The 22,277-nt window shown below is 42.7% G+C and overlaps 1 protein-coding gene across 8 annotated transcripts in view; it reads right to left on the bottom strand.

Moving 5' to 3' along the window:
- Nucleotides 1-22,277, bottom strand: part of atp11a (ATPase phospholipid transporting 11A) — a 134,439-nt gene that overhangs the window by 46,865 nt on the left and 65,297 nt on the right. For 7 of the 8 annotated variants that reach the window (XM_078402883.1, XM_078402884.1, XM_078402886.1 and 4 more), the window contains exons 19-23: nucleotides 18,705-18,956; nucleotides 13,332-13,509; nucleotides 7,681-7,783; nucleotides 5,523-5,668; nucleotides 1,655-1,714 (exon numbers count right to left, since the gene is read on the bottom strand). In XM_078402883.1, the coding sequence (XP_078259009.1) occupies nucleotides 1,655-1,714; nucleotides 5,523-5,668; nucleotides 7,681-7,783; nucleotides 13,332-13,509; nucleotides 18,705-18,956 (739 nt within the window). The remainder of the gene's footprint in view (nucleotides 1-1,654; nucleotides 1,715-5,522; nucleotides 5,669-7,680; nucleotides 7,784-13,331; nucleotides 13,510-18,704; nucleotides 18,957-22,277) is intronic. The other variant, XM_078402885.1, reaches the window with a different exon arrangement.

The raw sequence follows: 22,277 nt of genomic DNA, 5'->3' as shown, positions 1-22,277 counted from the left end.
TTTCTTTTATTAGGACTCTTCCCCGGGGCGCAGCTCGGCCGCGGGGCCTTCCATCGCCCGGCGCAGCTCGGCCGCTGGACTTAACATCGCCGGCGCGGCTCGACCGCGGGACCTAACAGTGCCCGGCGCGGCTCGGCCGCGGGGCCTTCCATCGCCCGGTACAGCCGCTGGACGTCTCAGCGCTCAGTGCGGCTCGGCCACGGGGCCTTCCAGCGCCTGGCGCGGCTCGGCCGCTGGACTTAACATCGCCAGCGCGGCTCGGCCGCGGGACATTTCAGTGCCTGGCGCAGCTCGGCCGCGGGGCCTTCCATCCCCTTGCGGGGGCTGTGCATGTCGGTCGCCTCGGTAGGGGTCGAGCTGCCTGTCCGTGGGCGCGGGGGGAAGAGAGTGGAAGTTTTGTTGCCTTCCATCACAGTGAGGGGGTGTTTGGACTCACTGTGATGGATGTTTGTCTTGGGGTCGTGTGTCCTGTGTACTTTTTTCTTTTTTTTGTTGTGTTTTGTGACTGCTGTAATTTCGTTCAGTACTTGTACCGAATGACAATAAAGTTCTGTATACTATATACTGTATAACTATTTCCCCTCTTATCATGCTTCTACATGGTCCTTCCATAAATTCGGGTACTGTCTCATTCATCTCTACCTAATTGCGGGCTTTGTCTATGGAACTGATGTGCTGGGATGCTGAGAACTATATTCTCCTTTGCTCTGTCGAATATACTCGAGTTTGACTTGATTGTATTTATGTACAGTATTTTCTGATTTAACTGAATGTAAACCAGAACAAGCTGTTGGCAAAACCACTCAGAATTGTGCTGGAACACTTGTATCCCTTGAGCAAGATTGGAAATTCAATGTATCCTAACTCAGGCAAAAGAAAGCCTTAACAGCGTTAAGCAGTAACAATCTCCTCGACTTTTGCACCTCTGCTTATAAAAACAAATTAATTACCTGCCTCAGCGAGGCCTTAACTAACAAATTAACTTGCATGACCCCACAGGAAGAAACTTTAAAGTATGCTAGAGAGCCATTGAGCATGGAAACAGGCCATTCAACCCAACTTATTCATGTCGACCAAGATGGCCCATATCCCTACAAAAACTCTCCTATCCATGTACTTGTCCAAGTTTATTTTAAATGTTGTTATATGACCTGCCTCAATTACGTCCTCCGGCAGCTCATTTCATATACCCATCACCCTCTGTCTAAAAAAGTTACCCCTTGTGTCCCTATTAAATCTTGCCCCTATCTCCTTAAACCCATGTCTTCCGGTTCTTGGTTTCTCTAACCTGGGTAAAAGATTCTGTGCACTCCAAGGAACTATGTAAGAAAATAACTGCAGATGCTGGTACAAATCGAAGGTATTTATTTCACAAAATGCTGGAGTAACTCAGCAGCTCAGGCAGCATCTCACGAGAGAAGGAATGGGTGCCGTTTCGGGTCGAGACCCTTTTTCAGACTGAAGAAGGGTCTCAACCCGAAACGTCACCCATTCCTTCTCTCGTGAGATGCTGCCTGACCTGCTGAGTTACTCCAGCATTTTGTGAAATAAATACCAAGGAACTATGTGATCAATTAAGCTCACAGCAACACTGGACACCTCAAACACAGAACATTACAAGTGTACAAAAAAAAGTTATGAAGCAAATACTAACCTGCTGTGAAAATCCGCAAAAGAATTGGTATAAAAACTGAGGAAATATGAAGCAAACATTCTGGAAAATAACAGAATATATGATAAGACAAAACATCACTAACAATGACATCAGAGGGATTTCAAACTCACTGACTTAAGACAACATTCACATCCCACATGCAAGTGACGTTATGCTAAGTATTGAGAGAATCCCAATTAAAAAATACAGTGAGGAAAAAAAGTAATGGAAAATGGTTAGTGACATAAACCCCTTAAGAAAACACTGAAATATAACAGCACGTGCACACCATGCTACTGGAAGCCTAAAGAAACAAGTTAACAAATTCCGAGAGAATGTAGAAGAATAACATAATGATTAAACTCCTGTCAGATGACAGGTACAGTTCATCAATGTTAATTGCCTGTGGATGAATAGGGATTCAAAATCTAAAAGGAATTCACAATTTACAAAAGAGACCAAAGGAGTGAAAACAAAAGCCAAAAGACAGAAAGTGAGGATTCTACCTTAAATAGCAACGGGACGACCATTTTAGTTAAATGACTGAACAAGAATTTACATTTATAAAATGTTTTCTAAAATACTTCACAGCAGTATCATCAAATAAAATTTCACACTGGACTCTGGAGGGGGATATTCAGAGATGGTCAAACAGATAGCTTTCAAAGAATACCATTCAGGAAAGATGCAAGGAGAGGTTTCTTGAACCTTGGGCTTTCGATCAAGCATGTGAGACATAGATCAATCATAGAACTAAGGCAGGGAGTAACATTGTGCATGGCCTTGAGTTTATGTATTGAGGCTGACCATGAATCCAGTGGAATTGCCAGATCCAGAAGAACCAAAGGTACGGATGAGGGCATCAACAGTAGATCAATTGAGGCAGTCATAGAACCAGGTAAGCACGACTTAACTACCTCTTAGTGCTCATAATATAGGGGAGCAGTGTTTGTAGAGATCAAAAAACTTCAATCCAAATGAAGTTAAAGTAGGCTATCTAACCCCTCAAATCTGTTCTATCTTTTAATAAGATCATCTGATTGCAACTTCAACACCCGATTCGTGGTAATCTATCACCCCTTCCCATACGGTGTCTGTCAACATACACCAGTAAAAAAATATTGAATGTTTCTAGTCTTTTGTGGAAGGAAGTTCCAAATACTCACAATGCTCAGAGAGAAAAAGTTACTTCATTTCTGTTTTAAATGCCATAAATGCAGTTATTTCTAAATGGTGACACCAAGTTCTAGATTTCCCCACAAAAACAGGTAGTTTCTCCTCACCCAACTGTGTCCAGTCATCTCAAGATCTTACATATTTCTATCACGCGCCCTTTAACCCATCTGAACTTCTGTGACCTGTGGATGCAAACCTAGCCGATCCAACTGACTTGGCTCAACAGAGTCAGACGTGGAGGATGGAAAACGTGACCAGAGAGCTGACTTGGTGATGGGGGTCAAAAGATGATGGCTTCAGTTTTGCCAATATTTAACTGAGTTCCTGCACTATACTGTCCTATGTTCTATGAAATATATGCTCATCCTAGATGTTTGACAAGCAGTTTGACAATTTAAAAACAGTGGTTAGTGTCAAGAGAGGTGAAAAAGGGATGCTCTGCTTTCAAATATACTGCCAAACTGCTGCATATACAGATGTAAATTGTTGATGCTTAAAACATTTAATTTTGTTATACTGGTGTTTGGAGGAGTAGAGCAGTGGGACAGGAGAATAGGGGAAAGCCTGGGACAGGCATAGGCCAGGGGTTGGTGGCCAGGGGCAACGGCCATTGGACAAGTTGCAAAATGCTGCGTGCAACAAAATTGACAACCACAGGAGTCACAATGAATACTTGAACTCAAGCTTATGGGTCATGAATTCCAGGAACGGAATGCTTGAATATGCTCATCGTCTTATGGCCAGTTTAAATCTGTGAGATGGTGTGCTCTTGGGAGATTTACTAGTCACCCACCAATCTAAGACCATCAGGGTGTCAAAAGTGATTTATACTCTACAGAGCATAGAGATCCCCAGAAGAACAAACTTTGAACAGCAGCAATGAGATCAAAGTGCCGACATGCAGCAAACTGTAGTCAAGACATAGGCAGGATCTTTTGCAATTGCCATGTAAGAGCCAGGTGAAAGATTATTTTATTATTAATTTATAGAATATGGATGTAGTTGGCAAAGAAAACTTTTTGACAATCCCGAATTGTCCTTGGACGTAGTGTTGATCTGCGACCTTGAAATGCAAATATCTATGGTGGAAAATACTCCTCTTGGGTGGGAAATTGCAGGATTTTGACTCAATAATGATAAAGGAACAGCAATAGGATTAATTAGACTGCTTCATATTTGGGTTGCAAAGAGTATGTTACAGTTATAAACAGTTATGTTACAGTTATATACAGTTTTGTGGGAGAATATAGAACTTGGTGTCACCATTTAGTAACAGCATTTATGTCATTTAAAACAGTTCGAGCGGTGCTGGCTCGCAGGGCCGGATGGCCTACTCCTGCACCTATTCTCTATTGTTATCAGCAAACATATGACCTTCTCATGGAGAGAAGAACATTAATGAATACTAGACCAAGTGGACCCGTTGGGCCCAAACCTCTCCTGCATTGGTGCAGCACCCTCTCCTCCCCCCCCCTCCCCTCTCCCTCCTTCCTCGCCCCCCTCCCTCCTCCCCCTCCCCACACTCCATCCTCCTCAACCCCCTTTATCCCCCCTCCCTCCCTCCTCCCCCTACCCCCTCCACTCCATCCCCCTCATCCTCCCTCCTCTATCCCTCCCTCGCTCCCCCCTCCTTCCACCCCCTCCCTACCCCCTCCCTCCCTAGGAGATAGATTTAAACTTTAAAATGTGAATAACTTAAAAAATATAACACCGATTTCAATGAAACTTCTTCCATTAGCACCAAAGGGATGACGGCGAGTAAGGTGGGCCTAAAATTGTCATGCTGTCGTGTCACATTTTGGCTGTAGTTCAGGAACAAACAAACAAACAAACAAATGAGAGTTTTAGTATATCGATGGTTGGCCCAAAAGTGATTGGTCATAAATGTTTGTGCTGGGTACCGCTCCAAATCCTCAATCATTTATTAATTTTATCCAAAGACAATTTTTAAAGGAAACTGAGAAATATAATTGCCATTAAAGGACATCAACTATTAATCCTAACTGCATATGTTAAAATCTCTTCAGAGATTGGGGAATGTAAGAATAACCTTTTGCACTTGAGCGAAGTCAAGTCCGTATCTTCATTAATCCGAGCCATTCCTACTTGCCTCATACATCAGTTTCTGATTGGACTGCAATTTACCAGGCACTTCCCTCACCAACCCTAACTTTGCTTTATCCCATTGCCCATACAAGTGAACAAAGTGACGATTAATGGAAATGCATTGAAGGTGAACTCCCGCTCAAAATCTTTACTAATATTTCGAACACCATACAAACAATAGCATCTGTGCCATTAACTTTTTTATTTCTTTTAAAAACTGACTGAAAAGCTTTCATGTCATTATCAGGGGCGGCACGGTGGCGCAGCGGTAGAGTTGCTACCTTGCAGCACCAGAGACCCAAGTTCAATCCTGACTGTGGGTCAGTATGAAGTTTGTACGTTCTTCCTGTGACAGTGTGGGATTTCTCCGGGTGCTACGGTTTCCTCCCACACTCCAAAGACGTACATGTTTGCAGGTTAATTAGGTTCGGTAAAATTGTAAATTGTCCCTAGTGTACAGGATAGAGCTAGCGTGATCGGCGTGATCGTTGATCGGCGCGGACGCGGTGGACTTGCCAGCCTGGTTCCCCGCTGTACCTCTAAAGTCATTCACTCTCATTACAAGAACAAATAAAAATTAATTCACCTTGTAGAAAAAATACTGGACGAGCTCAGCAATTCGAACGTAATAATAATGGCCATGGACAAGCAGCAACTTCTTGAGATGTTTAAATTTAGGAATGCAATAATCGCTGTTCCGTGCAGCCTGTCGACCTTCCTTTCCCAAAATACCTGAGGAAACCAAGTGTCAGCTGAACAACCATTGAAAGAATAAAAGCAGTCACAATAATAAAATAGGTATTCAAATAATCTGCTTGCTAGCTCTGCTTCATTCAACATATCCCTTGATTTTGCTCTTGTGGCCACCATGAGGAAGGCACACTTTATTCGGATTACAGTTAGATCAAAACAGTGCTGTGGAACAATAGTTTGCTGGAACTAAATAGGATCCAACTCGCGTATATTTAGGCATGTATGAAACACTCTGGTAGGAAGTATTGTTAAAGCAATGAAAACCAACAAGGCCAGCAAATAAACCAATCTATCTTCCATCATGTTGTCCATTATAGACTTGCAAAAGATTTCATTCAGGTTCTACAAAACACCACGAAGGCCGAGCACTTTTAGGTGTAGATTAACTTGCTACTGTGAATTCTATCTAGTCTAGGCGAGTAGCAAAACAACAGAGTAGGGTGTCATCTGAATGGGAAAATGGGATGAGTACAGATGGGTGCTTGATGGTTAATAAGGACATGGTGGGTCAAAGAGTCAGTTTCCATGCTGTATAATTCTATTTTCTAAAAGCCAGTGTCTTCATGCAACTTTCCAAGGTCTAGTAGATCAGAATCTGATCAGATATATGCAAGGACCCTACAGAAGCTGGCGAAGAAATTGCATTGAGCCCTGGCCGAGATATATGAATCAACATTAGATATGGATGAGGTGTTGAATAACTAAAGGGTAGCTAATGTTGTGCCTCTATTTAGGAAGGCCTGTAAGGCAAAGCTTGGGAACTATCGACAAGTGAACCTAATGTGTGGTAGGTACATTACTGACCTAGGTAAGAGGATTCCGAGGGACAAGATATATATGCATTTAGGTAGACTGTAGCTGATTAGGGATAGTCAATAAGATTTTGTACATGGGAGATAGTGTCTTATGAATTTGATTGTTTTTTTGAAGAAGTAATCAAGAAGGTTGGTGAGGATAAGATTGTGGACATTAACATTGTCTACAAGGACTTGGATAATGTTTTGCATGGTAGGCTGCTCTGGAAGGCTAGATTGTATGTAAATTGGCTGTGAAATGGCTAATGGAGTTTAATGCAGATAAGTGTGAAGTGTTGAATTTTGTTGAGCAGAGGCATCTAGGGGTGTGGGTATATAGTTCCTTGAAAATATGTCACAGGTAGATAGGGTGGTCTAGAAGGCTTGGGTACATGAGCCTTCATCAGTCGGACTTCTTCACTTCTATTGAGCAAAGAAGTTGGGAGATTATGTTACAGTTGTACAAGACATGGGAGAGGCCACACTTAAGGTATTGTGTACAGTTTTGGTTGTCCTGTTTGTTGGAAATATGCTGTTAAACTGGGAAGGGTGCAGAGAAGATTTACAAGTATGTTGCCAAGACACGAGGGCCTGAGCTATAGGAAGGAGTTGAGCGGGTTTGGACTTTATTCCTTGGAGTGCAGGGGGATGAGGGGTGATCTTATCGAGATGTATAAGATCATTAAAGGAATAGATAGAGTAAATGCACAGTCTTCTACCCAGAGTAGGGAAATCAAGAATCAGAGGACATAGGTTTAAAGTGAGAGGGGAAAAGATTTAACAGCAACCTGAGGGGCAGCTTTCTTTTAAACAATGGGTGGTAGGTATATGAAATGAGCTGCCAGAGGAGCTAGTTGAGGCAGCTCTATCACAATGTTTTAAAAAACATTTGGACAGGTACATGGATAAGATAGATTTAGAAGGATACAGGCCAGACATAGACAGGTGGAACTAGTGTAGATGGGCATGTTGATCGGCATGGGCAAGTTCGACTGAAGGGACTGTTTCCACGCTACATGACTTGGCAACCAATAGTTTGCTACCACAGATGTCAAGGGGGAAGAAAGGAAAAAAAATATACAAATGATTTACAGAGTTTCATTTTCACAGAATACCCGAACACTATACTAAGTATTGGTCACAATAAATCATCCTGGAGAATATGAAAACATTTTGACAAAAAATGAAGGCATTTACCTATTCCAACATGAGCTTCCAGTATCATACTGACATCATTCGCACCATCACCAATTGCCAGGGTTATAGGATGTTCTTTTGAAACTTTAATCAGTTTAACAATCTGCAAAGGAGCAGAACACATGGTAAAGAATTACTTGCCAGTCCCTATACAAGAAAGTAAATACAAATTCATTCAGGAGAGTAACATCTAAAAGACATTGGGACAGTTACATGGATAGAAAAGGTTTAGAGAGATATGGGCCAAATGTAATTTAGTCAGGTAATCATTGGCAATCACGTGTACTGGGATCGGAAACAATAAAATTCCTACATGTTGTAGCTTCACAGGCACATTAACAAAACAATACAAAAAATAAATGAACCATAAACAATAAATTATCAGATACTGGCTAACCAGATGATAATAGAGCAAGCTGAAGCAAGATGTGCAACTTAAAAGTCCATAGTAGTTCAGTGCTGAGATAGGGTTGGCATTAGGATTGTGAAGGGTGGCTCAAGAACCCAATGGCCAATGGGAATAAGCTGTTCTTGAACCTGAAGGTAATAGCTCTTATTCTCCTGTACGTTCTTCCCAATGGTATCAGTGAGATGAGAGCATTGCCAAGGTGGCATGGGTCTTCGATGATATTAGCTGCCTTCTTGAAATGGTTCGTGAAGATCCCTTCGATGGCGAAGAGGCCATTTCCCCCGATGGACCGGCCAATGTCTACCAACTTCTGCAGCCTTCTTTGTTCTTGGACATATGATTTACTGAATCAGGCCACAATGTACCAATTCAGTATGCTTTCCACTATATATCTACAGATCAATGGTCTATTTAGTGACATGCCAAATCACCTCAAACTTGCAAGTGTTGACTCTCTCCACGTCATCTTGGCAAAAGAGACAGGTTCATGGACTCTCAGTTTTTCATTCCTGAAGTCAACAATCAGCTCCTTGGTCTAGCTAACATAAAGAGTAAGATTGTTGTTCTGGCACCACTGAACCAGATTGATCTCCCTCCTGTACTCTGACTCATTGTTATTCATCCAACAGCTGTGGCACTGTGGGTGAATTTAAAGATGGCATTGGAACTGTATTGAGCTACACAGATATGGGTATTTTGGTTGGCATGGACGAGTTGGGGCAAAGGGCCTATTTCTCTGCTGTGTAGCTCAAGGACGTTTACCATTCTGCATCAATTCCATCACCCAATCACTCCAATCACCTGTTCTGACCTCTAGATTCCAATAACTCCTATCAGAACGATGGTCATGCTCCTCGGCACAAACAAGCTTACTCCAACAAAACCTGCAGCTTAACCAAAGTGAAGGCATGAGTCTTGCTAGTTATAGAAAGTACAGAATTAATCATTTGATTTCAAAGCAACAGCCAGGTTTATCTTTATTTATTCATCTTTGGGGTCTAAGTGCCATGATCAAGGCCAGGATTGATAGCCCACTCTGAATTATCCATTAGAGGTTGGTGATAAATCAACTTTTAAAATCCTTAAGTCTTTCTGACAAAGATACTCTGAGAGGGCATTGGGTGGTTTCCAGGATTTAGATCTGGTGACATTGAACAGGACTAGGAGTAGGTGATCAGCTCCTTGAACCTGTTCCACCACTAAGATCATGGCTGATGCAATCTTAACCTCAAGACCATGTTCCTGCACTCTCCATTGTAGTTTAAATGTCTGCAACTTTGGTCTGGAAAGTATTCATTGACCACCTCCCAACAGCTCACTTGGGAAGAAAAATATAAAGATTCTTCGGTCTCTTGTGGCTGCCATGGCCATCAGTAAATTGCAAACATCAGTAAATCAGACAAATCGGTTACCTCATCCAAATCACTAAAAAGAGGGCTCAGTACTGAAACTGCAGCACCTCATTAAGGCCAATTCCAAAATTACCTATTTGGCTTGTTCTTTTCTGTTAGTTAGCCTTTTAATTATCCAGACACATATATTCCTATCCAACCCCCTATCTTACATAGAAAAAGCCCTCGGCCCCACTTGCCCACACGAACCAAAATGCCCCACCCAAACAAGTCCCATCTGCCTGAATTTCATCCATATCCTATCCATGTACCTGTCCAAATGCCTTTTAAATGTTGTCATAGAACCTGCCTCAACTACCTCCTCTGTCAGCTTTTTCCTACCACCCTTTGTGTAAAAAGGTTGCCCCTTTCCCCACTGACCTTAAACCTATGCACTCTGGTTCTTGATTCCCCAAAAGATTCCGTGTATTTATCCTAACTATTCCTCTCATGATCTTATACACCTCTATAACCACACTCCTCATCTTCCTGCACTCCAAGGAATAAAGTCCTAGTCTGCTCAACCGTCTCCCAATATCTCATTCCCTCAAGTCCTGGCAACATCCTCGTATATCATCTCCGCACCCTTCCCAGCTTAACAACATATTTCCTAGAACAGGGTGATCAAAACCATACAATATTCTAAATGCAGCCTCACCAATGTCTTGTAACATGATCTCCCAACTACAACATAACCACCCAACCTTTACACTCAATACTCTGACTGATGAAGGCCAATGAGCCAAAAACTTTCTTGACCACTATCTACCTGTGACCTCACTTTCAAGTGAACTTCCTCAAAGAACTGCAGCAAATTTTCAAATGTAATTTTTCTTTGATAAAACTTTGTTCACTTTGTTTGACTCATGGTTTTTCAAAACGTGTTGCTTTAATCCCTTCATAGGGAGCTAATAGCAATGCTCACTCCCCGATAGTTTCATGCTTTCTGTCTCCAACTTTCCTAAATAGTAGCAACACATTTGTAATTTTCCAATTTTCTTGGACCTCTGCAAAATTCTGGTCAATTACAACCAGCACAGGGCACACGATGACCTTTAGCCTCAGTTTTCTTAGGACTAACAATATATTTCCAAATCAGATGGTCAGTGGTTTGAAAGTGTATCTGCAGGTGGCAAGTGCAGATACACCTGCTCTTCTGTTCTTAGTGGTAGAGGTCATTCATTTGGAGCCTGGGTGAGTAACTAGTGTATTTTGTAAATGGTATGCACATCGGCCACCATAAACCAGGTGCGGAGGAACTGAATATTTTGGATGACAATAGACAATAGGTGCAGGAGGAGGCCATTCGGCCCTTCAAGCCAGCACCGCCAATCAATGTGATCATGTCTGATCATTCTCAATCAGTACCCCGTTCCTGCCTTCTCCCCATACCCCCTGACTCTGCTATCCTTAAGAGCTCTATCTAGCTCTCTCTTGAATGCATTCAGAGAATTGGCCTCCACTGCCTTCTGAGGCAGAGAATTCCACAGATTCACAACTCTCTGACTGAAAATGTTTTTCCTCATCTCCGTTCTAAATGGCCTGCCCCTTATTCTTAAACTGTGGCCCCTTGTTCTGGACTCCCCCAACATTGGGAATATATTTCCTGCCTCTAACGTGTCCAACCCCTTAATAATCTTATACGTTTCGATAAGATCTCCTTGGTGATAAACAGATAGGGCGGATCTCTCCTAGTTGCCATCAAACATCTCGAGTTGGATGAGCTGTATTCATCCAGGCAAGTGCAGTGCAACCTATTACATTCCGTTTGTATTTTGTAAAAGGTGGAAAGGCCTTGGGGTGTCAGCCGCTCATCTGCTGTTGCAGGCACTGTATTTAAATGACTGATCTAGTTGGTTTCTGATCAAAAGTGGAACTCAGCAATTCGAATATCATTGAAAGCAAGGAATACGTGGTTAGATTTCTCTTGTTGAAGACAGTTTTGCCTGACACCTTTAAGTCATGAATGCTCCTTGCCACCCAACAGCCTATGCCTGAATGTTGTCTAGTTTCTGCAGCATGCAGACATGGGCTGCTTTATTTGCTGAGAAGTTGCAAATGGAACTAAACATTGTGCAATCAACAGCGTATAACCTCACCTGGCTTTATGGTGGAAGAAAGTCGTTTATGTAGCAGCTGAAGATGGTTGGATCCAATGACACTGCCCTGTGGAACCTCTGCTGGGCTGTTCTGGGACCAAGATGATTGATCTGTGACAGCCAGAACAATCTTTTTCTTGTGGTGTAGTTCCAAACACTTCAGTGTGTTGCTTTTGATTCCTTTGACCAGCTTTTACCAGGGTGTGAGATGCCTCTTTAAATCATAAGTTCACACGTTCTAGGTGCTGAATTAGGATATTCGGCCCATCGAGTCTACTCTGCCATTCAGTCATGGCTGATCTATCTGTCCTTCTCAACCCCATTCTCCTGCCTTCACCCCATAACCAAACACCCTTCCTATTCAAGAATCTATCAATTCCTGCCTTAAAAATATCCATTAACTTGGCCTCCACAGCCATCTGTGGCAATGAATTTCACAGATTCACCACCCTCAGACTAAAGACATCCCTCCTCATCTCCTTTATAAAGATATGTCCTTTCATTTTGATGCTATAGCCTCCAGTCTTAGACTCTCCCACTTGTGGAAACATCCTCTCCACATTCATTCTATCCAGGCCTTTCACTATTTGGTAAGTTTCAATGAGGTCCTGCCTCATCCTTCTAAACTCCAGCGAGCACAGGCCCAGTGCCTTCAAATGCTCTTTACAAGTTAACCCAATCATTCCTGGGAGCATTCGAGTAAACCTCCTCTGGACTCTCTCTAACACCACCACATCCTTCCTCAGATATGGGACCCAAAACTGCTCACATTACTCCAAATGCAGTCTGACCAATGCCTTACAAAGACTCAGCATTACATCCCTGTTTTTGTATTCTACCCTTCTTGAAGTAAATGCATCACCTTCCTTAATATTGATTCAACCAGCAAATTAACTTTTTGGGAATCCTGTACCAGCACCCCAAGTCCCTTTGCACCACCGATTTCTGAATTCTCTTCCCATTTAGAAAATAGTCTATGCCTTTATTCCTACTACCAAAATGCACAACTCCACTTTGCCACGCCATATTTCATCTGCCACTTCTCAGCCCACTCTGCCAACCTGTCCACATCCTTCTGCAGCGTCCCTGCTTTCTCTGCACTACCTGTCACTCCACCTATCTTCTATTCATCAGCAAACTTGGCCACAAAGTCTTCAATTCCCTCATCCAAATCACTGATTTACATCGTGAAAAGTAGCAGCCCCAGCACCGACCCCTGCGGAACTCCGTTAGTTACTGGCAGCCAACCAGAAAAAGCCCCCATCTTGCCACTCTTTGCCTTCTACCATCCAGCCAACTTGCTATCCATTTACCCTCTGATACCATGGTCTCTCATCTTCTTTAGCAGCCTCACGTGCAGCACCTTATCAAAGGCCTTCTGAAAATCAAGGTAAACCACATCCACTGACTCTCTTTTGCCGATCCTGCTATTTCTTCAAAGAATTCCAATAGGCTCGTCAGGCAAGATCTCCCTTTCACAAAACCATGTTGACTTTGGCCTATTTTATCATGTGCTTCTACGTACTCAGAAAACCCATATTTTTTAACGGACTCTCGTGCCAAATGTTGTTTTGAAATCAATGGCAGTCACTCTCACCTTATCTCTGGAATTCAGCTGTTTTCACTATGTCCAGACTGAGACTATGATGTCTGGCGTACAGTGGCCTTGGAGAAACTGAACTTGGCATCAGGCATTTTGGTGTAAAGAACGTACTTAACGGATATAATTACCATGAAACATTCAAGGCTAACCTGTGCTTTCTGTAAAGGTGCCATTCTGCAGCATAAAACTCCAGTACAATGGCGACATATTTCCAGAAAGAGATCTTTGTAACTGCTTGAATTGCCGATTTCACCAGGTTTCATGACAAGTGACAGTGTGGCCCCATCGATGATCAGACCATAATCATGTGAATCGTTCTGAGAAAATCTAAAACACAGCAGAAAATCTAAGCAAGACCATACAACAATTATATTCTAATTATACAACACATTGTGATTAGGATATGACAGCATATTGGTTGTGTCACATTGGTTAACATGACAAAGGCAGTGCAAACATTTGAAGAATTCCAAATGCATGGAAACAAAGTCAAGGAAGGTAAATCACAACTGGTGAACAGAAAGAAAGCTCTAATTGGGCCTATGTGTGACCAGTCCACATGAGAGTGGTTGGTTCTTAATTGCTCTCTCAGTAGCCTAATGATAACCTGGTTTGTATCTAAATTATTTTCCATGGTTCAATGAAATAGCACATTATCACTTTGAGAAACCATGAATGGGCAATAAATGCTGGCTTCTTTAACATTCTAAGAGTTAATTTTAGAACTACCTGAATTTTAAAAGTTATTTTTAAAGATTATTAGCGTCAATATTTTTCAATGCTGCTGAATTAATTTAAATGTAAATTTCTTCATGGCTTAACAAATGGCAAAACTGAGGATATGGCTTTGCCAGCTTCAGAGTTTGTTTTCAGCCACTGCTGAGGTGAGACTTGCCCTGACAGCACGATGTTGCACATCACCCAGCTACAGTATAGGGTGTTGCCACTTTGGTCATCAAGTTAACATGGTGAATCCACAAAAAACAAGCACAAACTTTGTCCTGTACTTCAAGGGCAAGCGAAGGCTGCTTGCCATGAGTAGCAACTTCTGCCACGTTATCTATCAGACCTCAAAGAAGGGAAGGGAGTCAGGCAGCATCTGTGGAGGCCAAGGGACGGGCAACGTTTCAGATGGAGACTGCATCAGATCAGATTTATGCTTGCCTACCTTGCTGCTTGTGCCAGCTATTGTCTCCCAACTCCACCACCTCCTCTTCCTCTTGGCTCCATTTGTCATTGATTCCCCACCTCGCCTAGTTCCACCACCTACCAGCTGGGTCCCATCCAAAAACATCACCTATCCATTCCACCCACAGATGCTGCTCGACCCGCGAGTTCCTCTAGCACTGTGGTTTGCTCAAGATTCTGGCGGGGAGATTTGCTAAAATAACTGCGGAGACTTTAAACTAGTACGGTTGTGGGGAGGGACTCAAACACAGATAGCTAATAGGCAGTGTGTGAGGCAGGAGGCAGAAAAGGGAAACACTCAGACCCAATATGTAGGAGAGAAAGAAGGGAAAAGAAATAAACTGAGAATAAGAAATGATGGGTCCCTTAAATGTGTATATTTTAATGCTAGGAGCATTGTAAGAAAGGTGGATGAGCTTAGAGCCTGGATTGACATCTGGAAGTATGATGTTGTGGCGATCAGTGAAACATGGTTGCAGGAGGGTTGCGATTGGCAATTAAATATTCCAGGATTTCATTGTTTCAGATGTGATAGAATCGGAGGGGCAAGAGGTGGGGGTGTTGCATTGCTTGTCAGGGAGGATATCACAGCAGTGCTTTGGCAGGACAGACTAGAAGGCTCGATTAAGGAGGCTGTTTGGGTGGAACTCAGAAATGAGAAAGGTTTAGCAACACTTATAGGGGTGTATTATAGACCGCCAAATAGGGAACGAGAATTGGAAGAACAAATATGTAAGGAGATAGCAGATATTAGTAGTAAGCACAGAGTGGTGATTGTGGGTGATTTCAATTTTCCGTATATAGACTGGGAATCACATTCTGTTAAAGGGCTGGATGGTTTGGAGTTTGTAAAATGTGTGCAGGATAGTTTTTTGCAGCAATATGTAGAGGTGCCTACCAGAGAAGGGGCAGTGTTGGACCTCCTGTTAGGAAATGAGATGGGTCAGGTGACGGAGGTATGTGTTGAGGAGCACTTTGGGTCTAGTGATCATAATGCCATTAGTTTCAATATCATTATGGAGAAGGTCAAATCTGGACCAAGGGTTGAGATTTTGGATTGGAGAAAGGCTAATTTTGAGGAGATGAGAAAGGATTTAAAAGGAGTGAAATGGAAATTGTTGTTTTATGAAAAGGATATAATAGAGAAATGGAGGGTATTTAAAGGTGAAATTTTGAGAGTACAGAGTCTTTATGTCCCTGTTCGGTGGAAAGGAAAGAATAATAATTTGAAAGAGCCGTGGTTTTCCAGGGAAATTGGACACTTGGTTCGGAAAAAGAGGGAGATATACAATAAATATAAGCAGCAGGGAGTAAATGAGGTTTTTGAGGAATATAAAGAATGTAAAAGGAATCTTAAAAAGGAAATTAGAAAAGCGAAAAAAAGATATGAGGCTGCTTTGGCAAGTAATGTAAAAGTAAACCCCAAGGGGTTCTACAGATATGTCAATAGCAAAAGGATAGTGAGGGATAAAATTGGTCCATTAGAGAGTCAGAGTGGACAGCTATGTGCTGAGCCGGAAGAAATGGGGGAGATATTAAACAATTTCTTTTCTTCGGTATTTACCGAGGAGAAGGATATTGAATTATGTGAGGTAAGCGAAACAAGTAGAGTAGTGATGGAAATTAGGAGGATTAAAGAAGAGGAGGTACGGACACTTTTGAAGAATATAAAAGTGGATAAGTCTCCAGGTCCTGATAGGATATTCCCTAGGACATTGAGGGAAGTTAGTGCAGAAATAGCAGGGGCTATGACGGAAATATTTCAAACGTCATTAGAAACAGGGATGGTGCCGGAAGATTGGCGCATTGCGCATGTTGTGCCTTTGTTTAAAAAAGGTTCTAAAAGTAAACCTAGCAATTATAGACCTATTAGTTTGACGTCTGTGGTGGGAAAATTAATGGAAAAGATACTTAGGGACAATATATATAATTATTTGGATAATCAAGGCCTGATTAGAAACAGTCAACATGGATTTGTGCCTGGAAGGTCATGTTTGACTAATCTTCTTGAATTTTTTGAAGAGGTTACCAGGGAAATTGATAAGGGCAAGGCTGTGGATGTTGTCTATATGGACTTCAGTAAGGCATTTGACAAGGTTCCACATGGAAGGTTGATTAAGAAGGTTAAATCGTTGGGTATTAATAGTGAGGTTGCAAGATGGATTCAACAATGGCTGAATGGGAGATACCAGAGGGTAACGGTTGACAATTGTATGTCAGGTTGGAGGCCAGTGTCTAGTGGAGTGCCCCAAGGATCTGTGTTGGGTCCACTGTTGTTTGTCATTTACATTAATGATCTGGATGATGGTGTGGCAAATTGGATTAGTAAATATGCAGATGATACTAAGATAGGTGGAGTAGTTGATAGTGAGGTAGATTTTCAAAGTCTACAGAGAGACTTGGGCCTTTTGGAAGGGTGGGCTGAAAGATGGCAGATGGAGTTTAATGCTGATAAGTGTGAGGTGCTGCATTTTGGTAGGACAAATCAAAATAGGACGTACAGGGTAAATGGTAGGGAATTGAGGAATGCAGTGGAACAGAGGGATCTGGGAATAACTGTGCATTGTTCCCTGAAGGTGGAATCTCATGTGGATAGGGTGGTGAAGAAGGCGTTTGGTATGCTTGCCTTTATAAATCAGAGCATCGAGTATAGAAGTTGGGATGTAATGTTGAAATTGTACAGGGCATTGGTGAGGCCGAATCTGGAGTATGGTGTGCAGTTCTGGTCGCAGGATGTCGACAAAATGGAGAGGGTACAGAGGAGATTTACTAGAATGTTGCCTGGGTTTCAGCACTTAGGCTACAGAGAGAGGTTGAATAGGTTGGGTCTTTATTCTTTGGAGCGTAGAAGGTTGAGGGGGGACTTGATAGAGGTTTTTTAAATTTTGAGAGGGACGGACAGAGTTGACGTGGGTAGGCTTTTCCCTTTGAGAGTGGGGAAGATTCCAACAAGGGGACATAGCTTCAGAATTGAGGGACAAAGGTTTAGGGGTAACATGAGGGGGAACTTCTTTACTCAGAGGGTTGTGGCTGTATGGAATGGGCTTCCGGTGGAAGTGGTGGAGGCTGGCTCGATTTTATTATTTAAGAGTAAATTGGATAGGTATATGGATAGGAGGGGATTGGAGGGTTATGGTCTGAGTGCAGGTAGATGAGACTAGGTCAGGGAGAATGGTCGGCGTGGACTGGTAGGGCCGGACAGGCCTGTTTCCATGCTGTAGTTGTTATATGTTATATGTTATATGTTATTTGCAGTTCCTTGCGCCTCTCGCCTCACCTATTTTGGATAACCACCTCAGGCAATGTGGCCTTTCTTGCCTCATCAGGATTTTTCCTCTGGCCTCTTGTCTGCAGAACGTTCGATGTACAGGACTGCAGGCATAACACTGACAGGCTCAGTGTTTCTACTTCACATACTCACTCTAACCTGCATGGCCTTTAACTTGCAACACTTTGCTCACCAATGTGCAATCTAATAATTGAAATTAAATCTTTTGTCAAAGATTATACTGTTGTTAGTCATCACAGAACATATTATCTCCTATTTCAATTCTGCATTTTATCTTGAAGACAGACGCAAAAACCTGGAGTAACTCAGCAGATCAGGCAGCATCTCTGGCGAAAAGGAAAAGGTGACGTTTTGGGTCGAGACCCTTCTTCAGACTGGGAGTCAGGGGAGAGGGGAACGAGAGATATAGGAAAAATTAATGGAAAAAATGCAAAAAGCAACAATAATCAACTAACCCTTCATTATCATTGCTTTTACCCAAAATAGGGGAAAACCATCACAAGAGGACATGGGTTTAAGGTGAGAGGGGAAAGATTTAATAAGAACCTGAGGAGCAACTTTATCGGACAGAGGAAGGTGGGCATATGGAACAAGCTGCCAGAGGAGGTAGCTGAGGGAAGTACTATAACAACATCTAAAAGACATTTGGACAAGTACAGCATAGGAATGTGTAGATGGGGTATCTTGGTTGACAAGGACACGTTGAGCTGAAGGCTCGTTTCTTTGCTGGGTAACTCTCTGATTTTTCCAAAGTAAACTCTATCTGCAATTTCTCCAACCATATCACGCATACTCATACCTGTTCTCTATCCTGCTATATCCTTTGACAGCCTTTGGCACTCTCCACAACCCCACCAATATCTGTGATGCCTGGAAGCTTACTAACCAACTAATTTAAACGATTGTATATTCTCTTAGAATCAAGTGAAACCACATTTTAATGAAAAAACGAAATTTCAAATTTCAGCTAATAAATCATTAACTTCCCTTACAATTGCAAAGCTAAACATTTTCGGACAGTCCATTTATTCACAGAGATACCCACCCTGAATAACTGTCTCTCCGCAAGTTACCACTTTGCCTGAGAATTGTTTTACTCAGGTCAAAAAGCACATCATGTAAATTTTGCTCCTCTATTCGTTTAGTTGTCAGCTCAAAGAGTTGTGTACTTCTTCTGAAAAGCTTGCATGCATAACATGTGGCTGCAGCGGTTTCCATTTTGTCTCCTGTGAGAACCCAAACTTTGATTCCAGCCTGTTGCAAAGCTTCCACAGTCTCTGCAGTCTTGTCTTGTAGCCTGAAAAAAATAACATTAAACAAACTCTGTCTGCTTAAAAATATCAGAACAGTTTTAACATTAGCAGATTTATTATAACGGAACCAAAATATAGCCAAAGATTAAAAAATGCACATATGTGTTTTGATAACCAATATTTAGGCAGAGAGATTTCTCGTTGATTTCCATAATTTGTTAATGCGTGTATGTGTTGGGATATGGGCGGGTGGGCACATATGGTCTGGTACTTTGGTTAGTATATAAGAAAATAACTGCAGATGCTGGTACAAATCGAAGGTATTTATTCACAAAATGCTGGAGTAACTCAGCAGGTCGAGCAGCATCTCAGGAGAGAAGTAACGGGTACTTTGGTTATATTTATTGTTTCCTGCTTGCCTTGCAAATTTAAAAACAACAGGCATTGTAATTCATTTAATATCAGGTAAGCCAAACCATGACTCATGGTAAACCGTTGGCTTATTCTAGCACCTATTAGCCAGAGTTACGTAGAAGCATAGAAAATAGGTGCAGGAGGAGGCCATTATGCCCTTCGAGCCAGCACTGCCATTCATTGTGATCATGGTTGATCGTCCACAATCAATAACCCGTGCCTGCCTTCTCCCCAACTCCCTTGATTCCACTAGCCCCTAGAGCTCTATCAAACTCTCTCTTAAATCCATCCAGTGATTTGGCCTCCACTGCCCTCTGTGGCAGAGAATTCACAACTCTCTGGATGATTCCACAAATCTCTGGGTGAATTCCCAACTCTCTGGGTTGAATATATCTTAATGCGCAAAGCTCAAAACAATCTGTGCTGTAGGATTCTTTTCCTGATCTCCTGCTTTTGAGGGAGTGGAGATCACAGGTTAAAGAGAGGACTGCAGTGTGGAGGATGAAGAGGGGATGGTGCGAGGAAAAGTAAAAGAGGAAAATGGAAGGGTGTTACAAAGTGGAATTCGTGTGGAGCACTGCAGTGCATGGCCAAGGACAGGAATCAGAGACAGAAATCAAGATCTAGGTACAGACAGGGAAGGAATGAGGATGATCATGACAGATGACATCTGGGAAAGTACATTTGCAATGAACATTGGAGGTGGGAAGGAAATTAACAAAGTCATGTTGCATAGGACTTGGGTTAGGCCGCATTTGGAATATATTTGCAGTTCTGGTTTTTCCCATTACTGGACAGATGTGGAGGCTTTGGACAGGGTGCCAAGGAGGTTTGCCAGAATGTTACCTGGATTAGAGGGTTTCAGCTGCAGGGGGAGGTTGGACAGATGGATTGTTTTCTGTGGAATGTCAGATATTGAGGTGAGACTTTATAGAAGGGTTTAAAATTCTGAGAGACATAGATACAGTAGATAGTCAGAACCTTTAACCCCGGATGTAAATGTCCAACAGTAGAGGGCATAGTTATAAGGTGGAAAGTTTCATTGAGATAAGCGGGGAAAGTTTTTTATATACAGAGGGTGGTGGGGGCCTGGAACGAGCTGCCAGGAGTAGCGATGGACCCAGATAGGATGGTGGCATTTAAAAGGCTTCTGGATAGGCTCATGAAAGTGCAGGGAATAGAGGGCTGTGAATCTTGCTATTGAGGGCGTGCAGCATAGGTTTACTAGGTTAATTCCCGGAATGGCGGGACTATCATATGTTGAAAGACTGGAGCGACTAGGCTTGTATACACTGGAATTTAGAAGGATGAGAGGGGATCTTATCGGATCTTATCCTAGCGGAGTCAGGGGGTATGGGGAGAAGGCAGGAACGGGGTACTGATTGAGAATGATCAGCCATGACCACATTGAATGGTGGTGCTGGCTCGAAGGGCCAAATGGTCTCCTCCTGCACCTATTGTCATGTACAGGCAGATGCGTATCATGTTCAGCACAAACATTGTGGGCAGAAGAGCCTATCCCTGTGCTGTACTGTTCTATATTCTATCTTTACCAGGAAGAAGTTTGACATTTTGAATATTACAGCAATGGCCCAGAAAGACCAGATTTGCAAGGCAGTTTCCAACCTTTCCCTGAGGCTGAAACCCTGTCATTCAGGCAGCTTTCTGGTAAACCTCCTCTACACTCTCTCCAAAGCCTACACATCTTTCCTGTAATGGGTGGCCAGAGTGGTAAAGAAGGCATATGGTATGCTTGCTTTCATTGGTCGGAGAATTGATTATATGGATGGGAGGCCTGAGCTACTGACAAAGCTTGGATAGACTTGGATGGTTTACTCTGGAAGGTCGTTGGTTGAGGGGAGACCTGGCAGATGTATATAACAATATAAAAGGCATAGCTAGGACAGGCAGTCAGTAGCTTTTTCCTACAATACAATGCGAGAGGAGCAACGTTTAAAGGAGATGTACAGGGCGACCTTTTATCACAGAGGGTGATGAGTGCCTTGAATGCGGCTCCAGTGGTGGTGGTGGAGGCAGATACCACAGTAACGTCTGAGAGACTTTTAGATAGGCCTATGGATATGCAGGGAATGGAGGGATATGGATTATGTACAAGCAGATAAGAGTTGGTCTTGGCACCAGTTCAACACAGACATTGTGGGCCGAAGGGCCTGTTCTTGTGCTGTAATGTTCTAACTGCCCACTTGGTGCTGTCTTACACTGGACGAATGGCACACACTGTTTTAACTGTATCTTGGTAAATGTGACAATAACAAACCAATGGAATGTTGGCCTTCATAACAAGAGGAGTTGAGTATAGGAGCAAAGAGGTCCTTCTGCAGTTGTACAGGGCCCTAGTGAGACCGCACCTGGAGTACTGTGTGCAGATTTGGTCTCCAAATTTGAGGAAAGATATTCTTGCTATTGAGGGCGTGCAGCGTAGATTTACTAGGTAAATTCCCGGAATGGCGGGACTATCATATATTGAAAGACTGGAGCGGCTAGGCTTGTATACACTGGAATTTAGAAGGATGAGAGGGGATCTTATCGAAACATATAAGATTATTAAGGGGTTGGACACGTTAGAGGCAGGAATCATGTTCCCAATGTTGGGGGAGTCCAGAACCAGGGGCCACAGTTTAAGAATAAGGGTTAGGCCATTTAGAACGGAGATGGGGAAAAACGTTTTCAGTCAGAGAGTTGTAAATCACTGCCTCAGAAGGCAGTGGAGGCCAATTCTCTGAATGCATTCAAGAGAGAGCTAGATAAAGCTCTTAAGGATAGCGAAGTCAGGGGGTATGGGGAGAAGGCAGGAACGGGGTACTGATTGAGAATGATCAGCCGTGATCACATTGAATGGTGGTGCTGGCTTGAAGGGCCGAATGGCCTCCTCCTGCACCTATTGTCTATTGTCTATAAACCATTGAATAAATCCTATTAAAGTGACAAAG

The sequence above is a fragment of the Rhinoraja longicauda genome, chromosome 7 (assembly GCF_053455715.1).
Source record: "Rhinoraja longicauda isolate Sanriku21f chromosome 7, sRhiLon1.1, whole genome shotgun sequence".
NCBI lineage: Eukaryota > Metazoa > Chordata > Chondrichthyes > Rajiformes > Arhynchobatidae > Rhinoraja > Rhinoraja longicauda.
The sequence above is the reverse complement of the archived record's forward strand: the minus strand, read 5'-3'. Positions and strand labels throughout refer to the sequence as shown.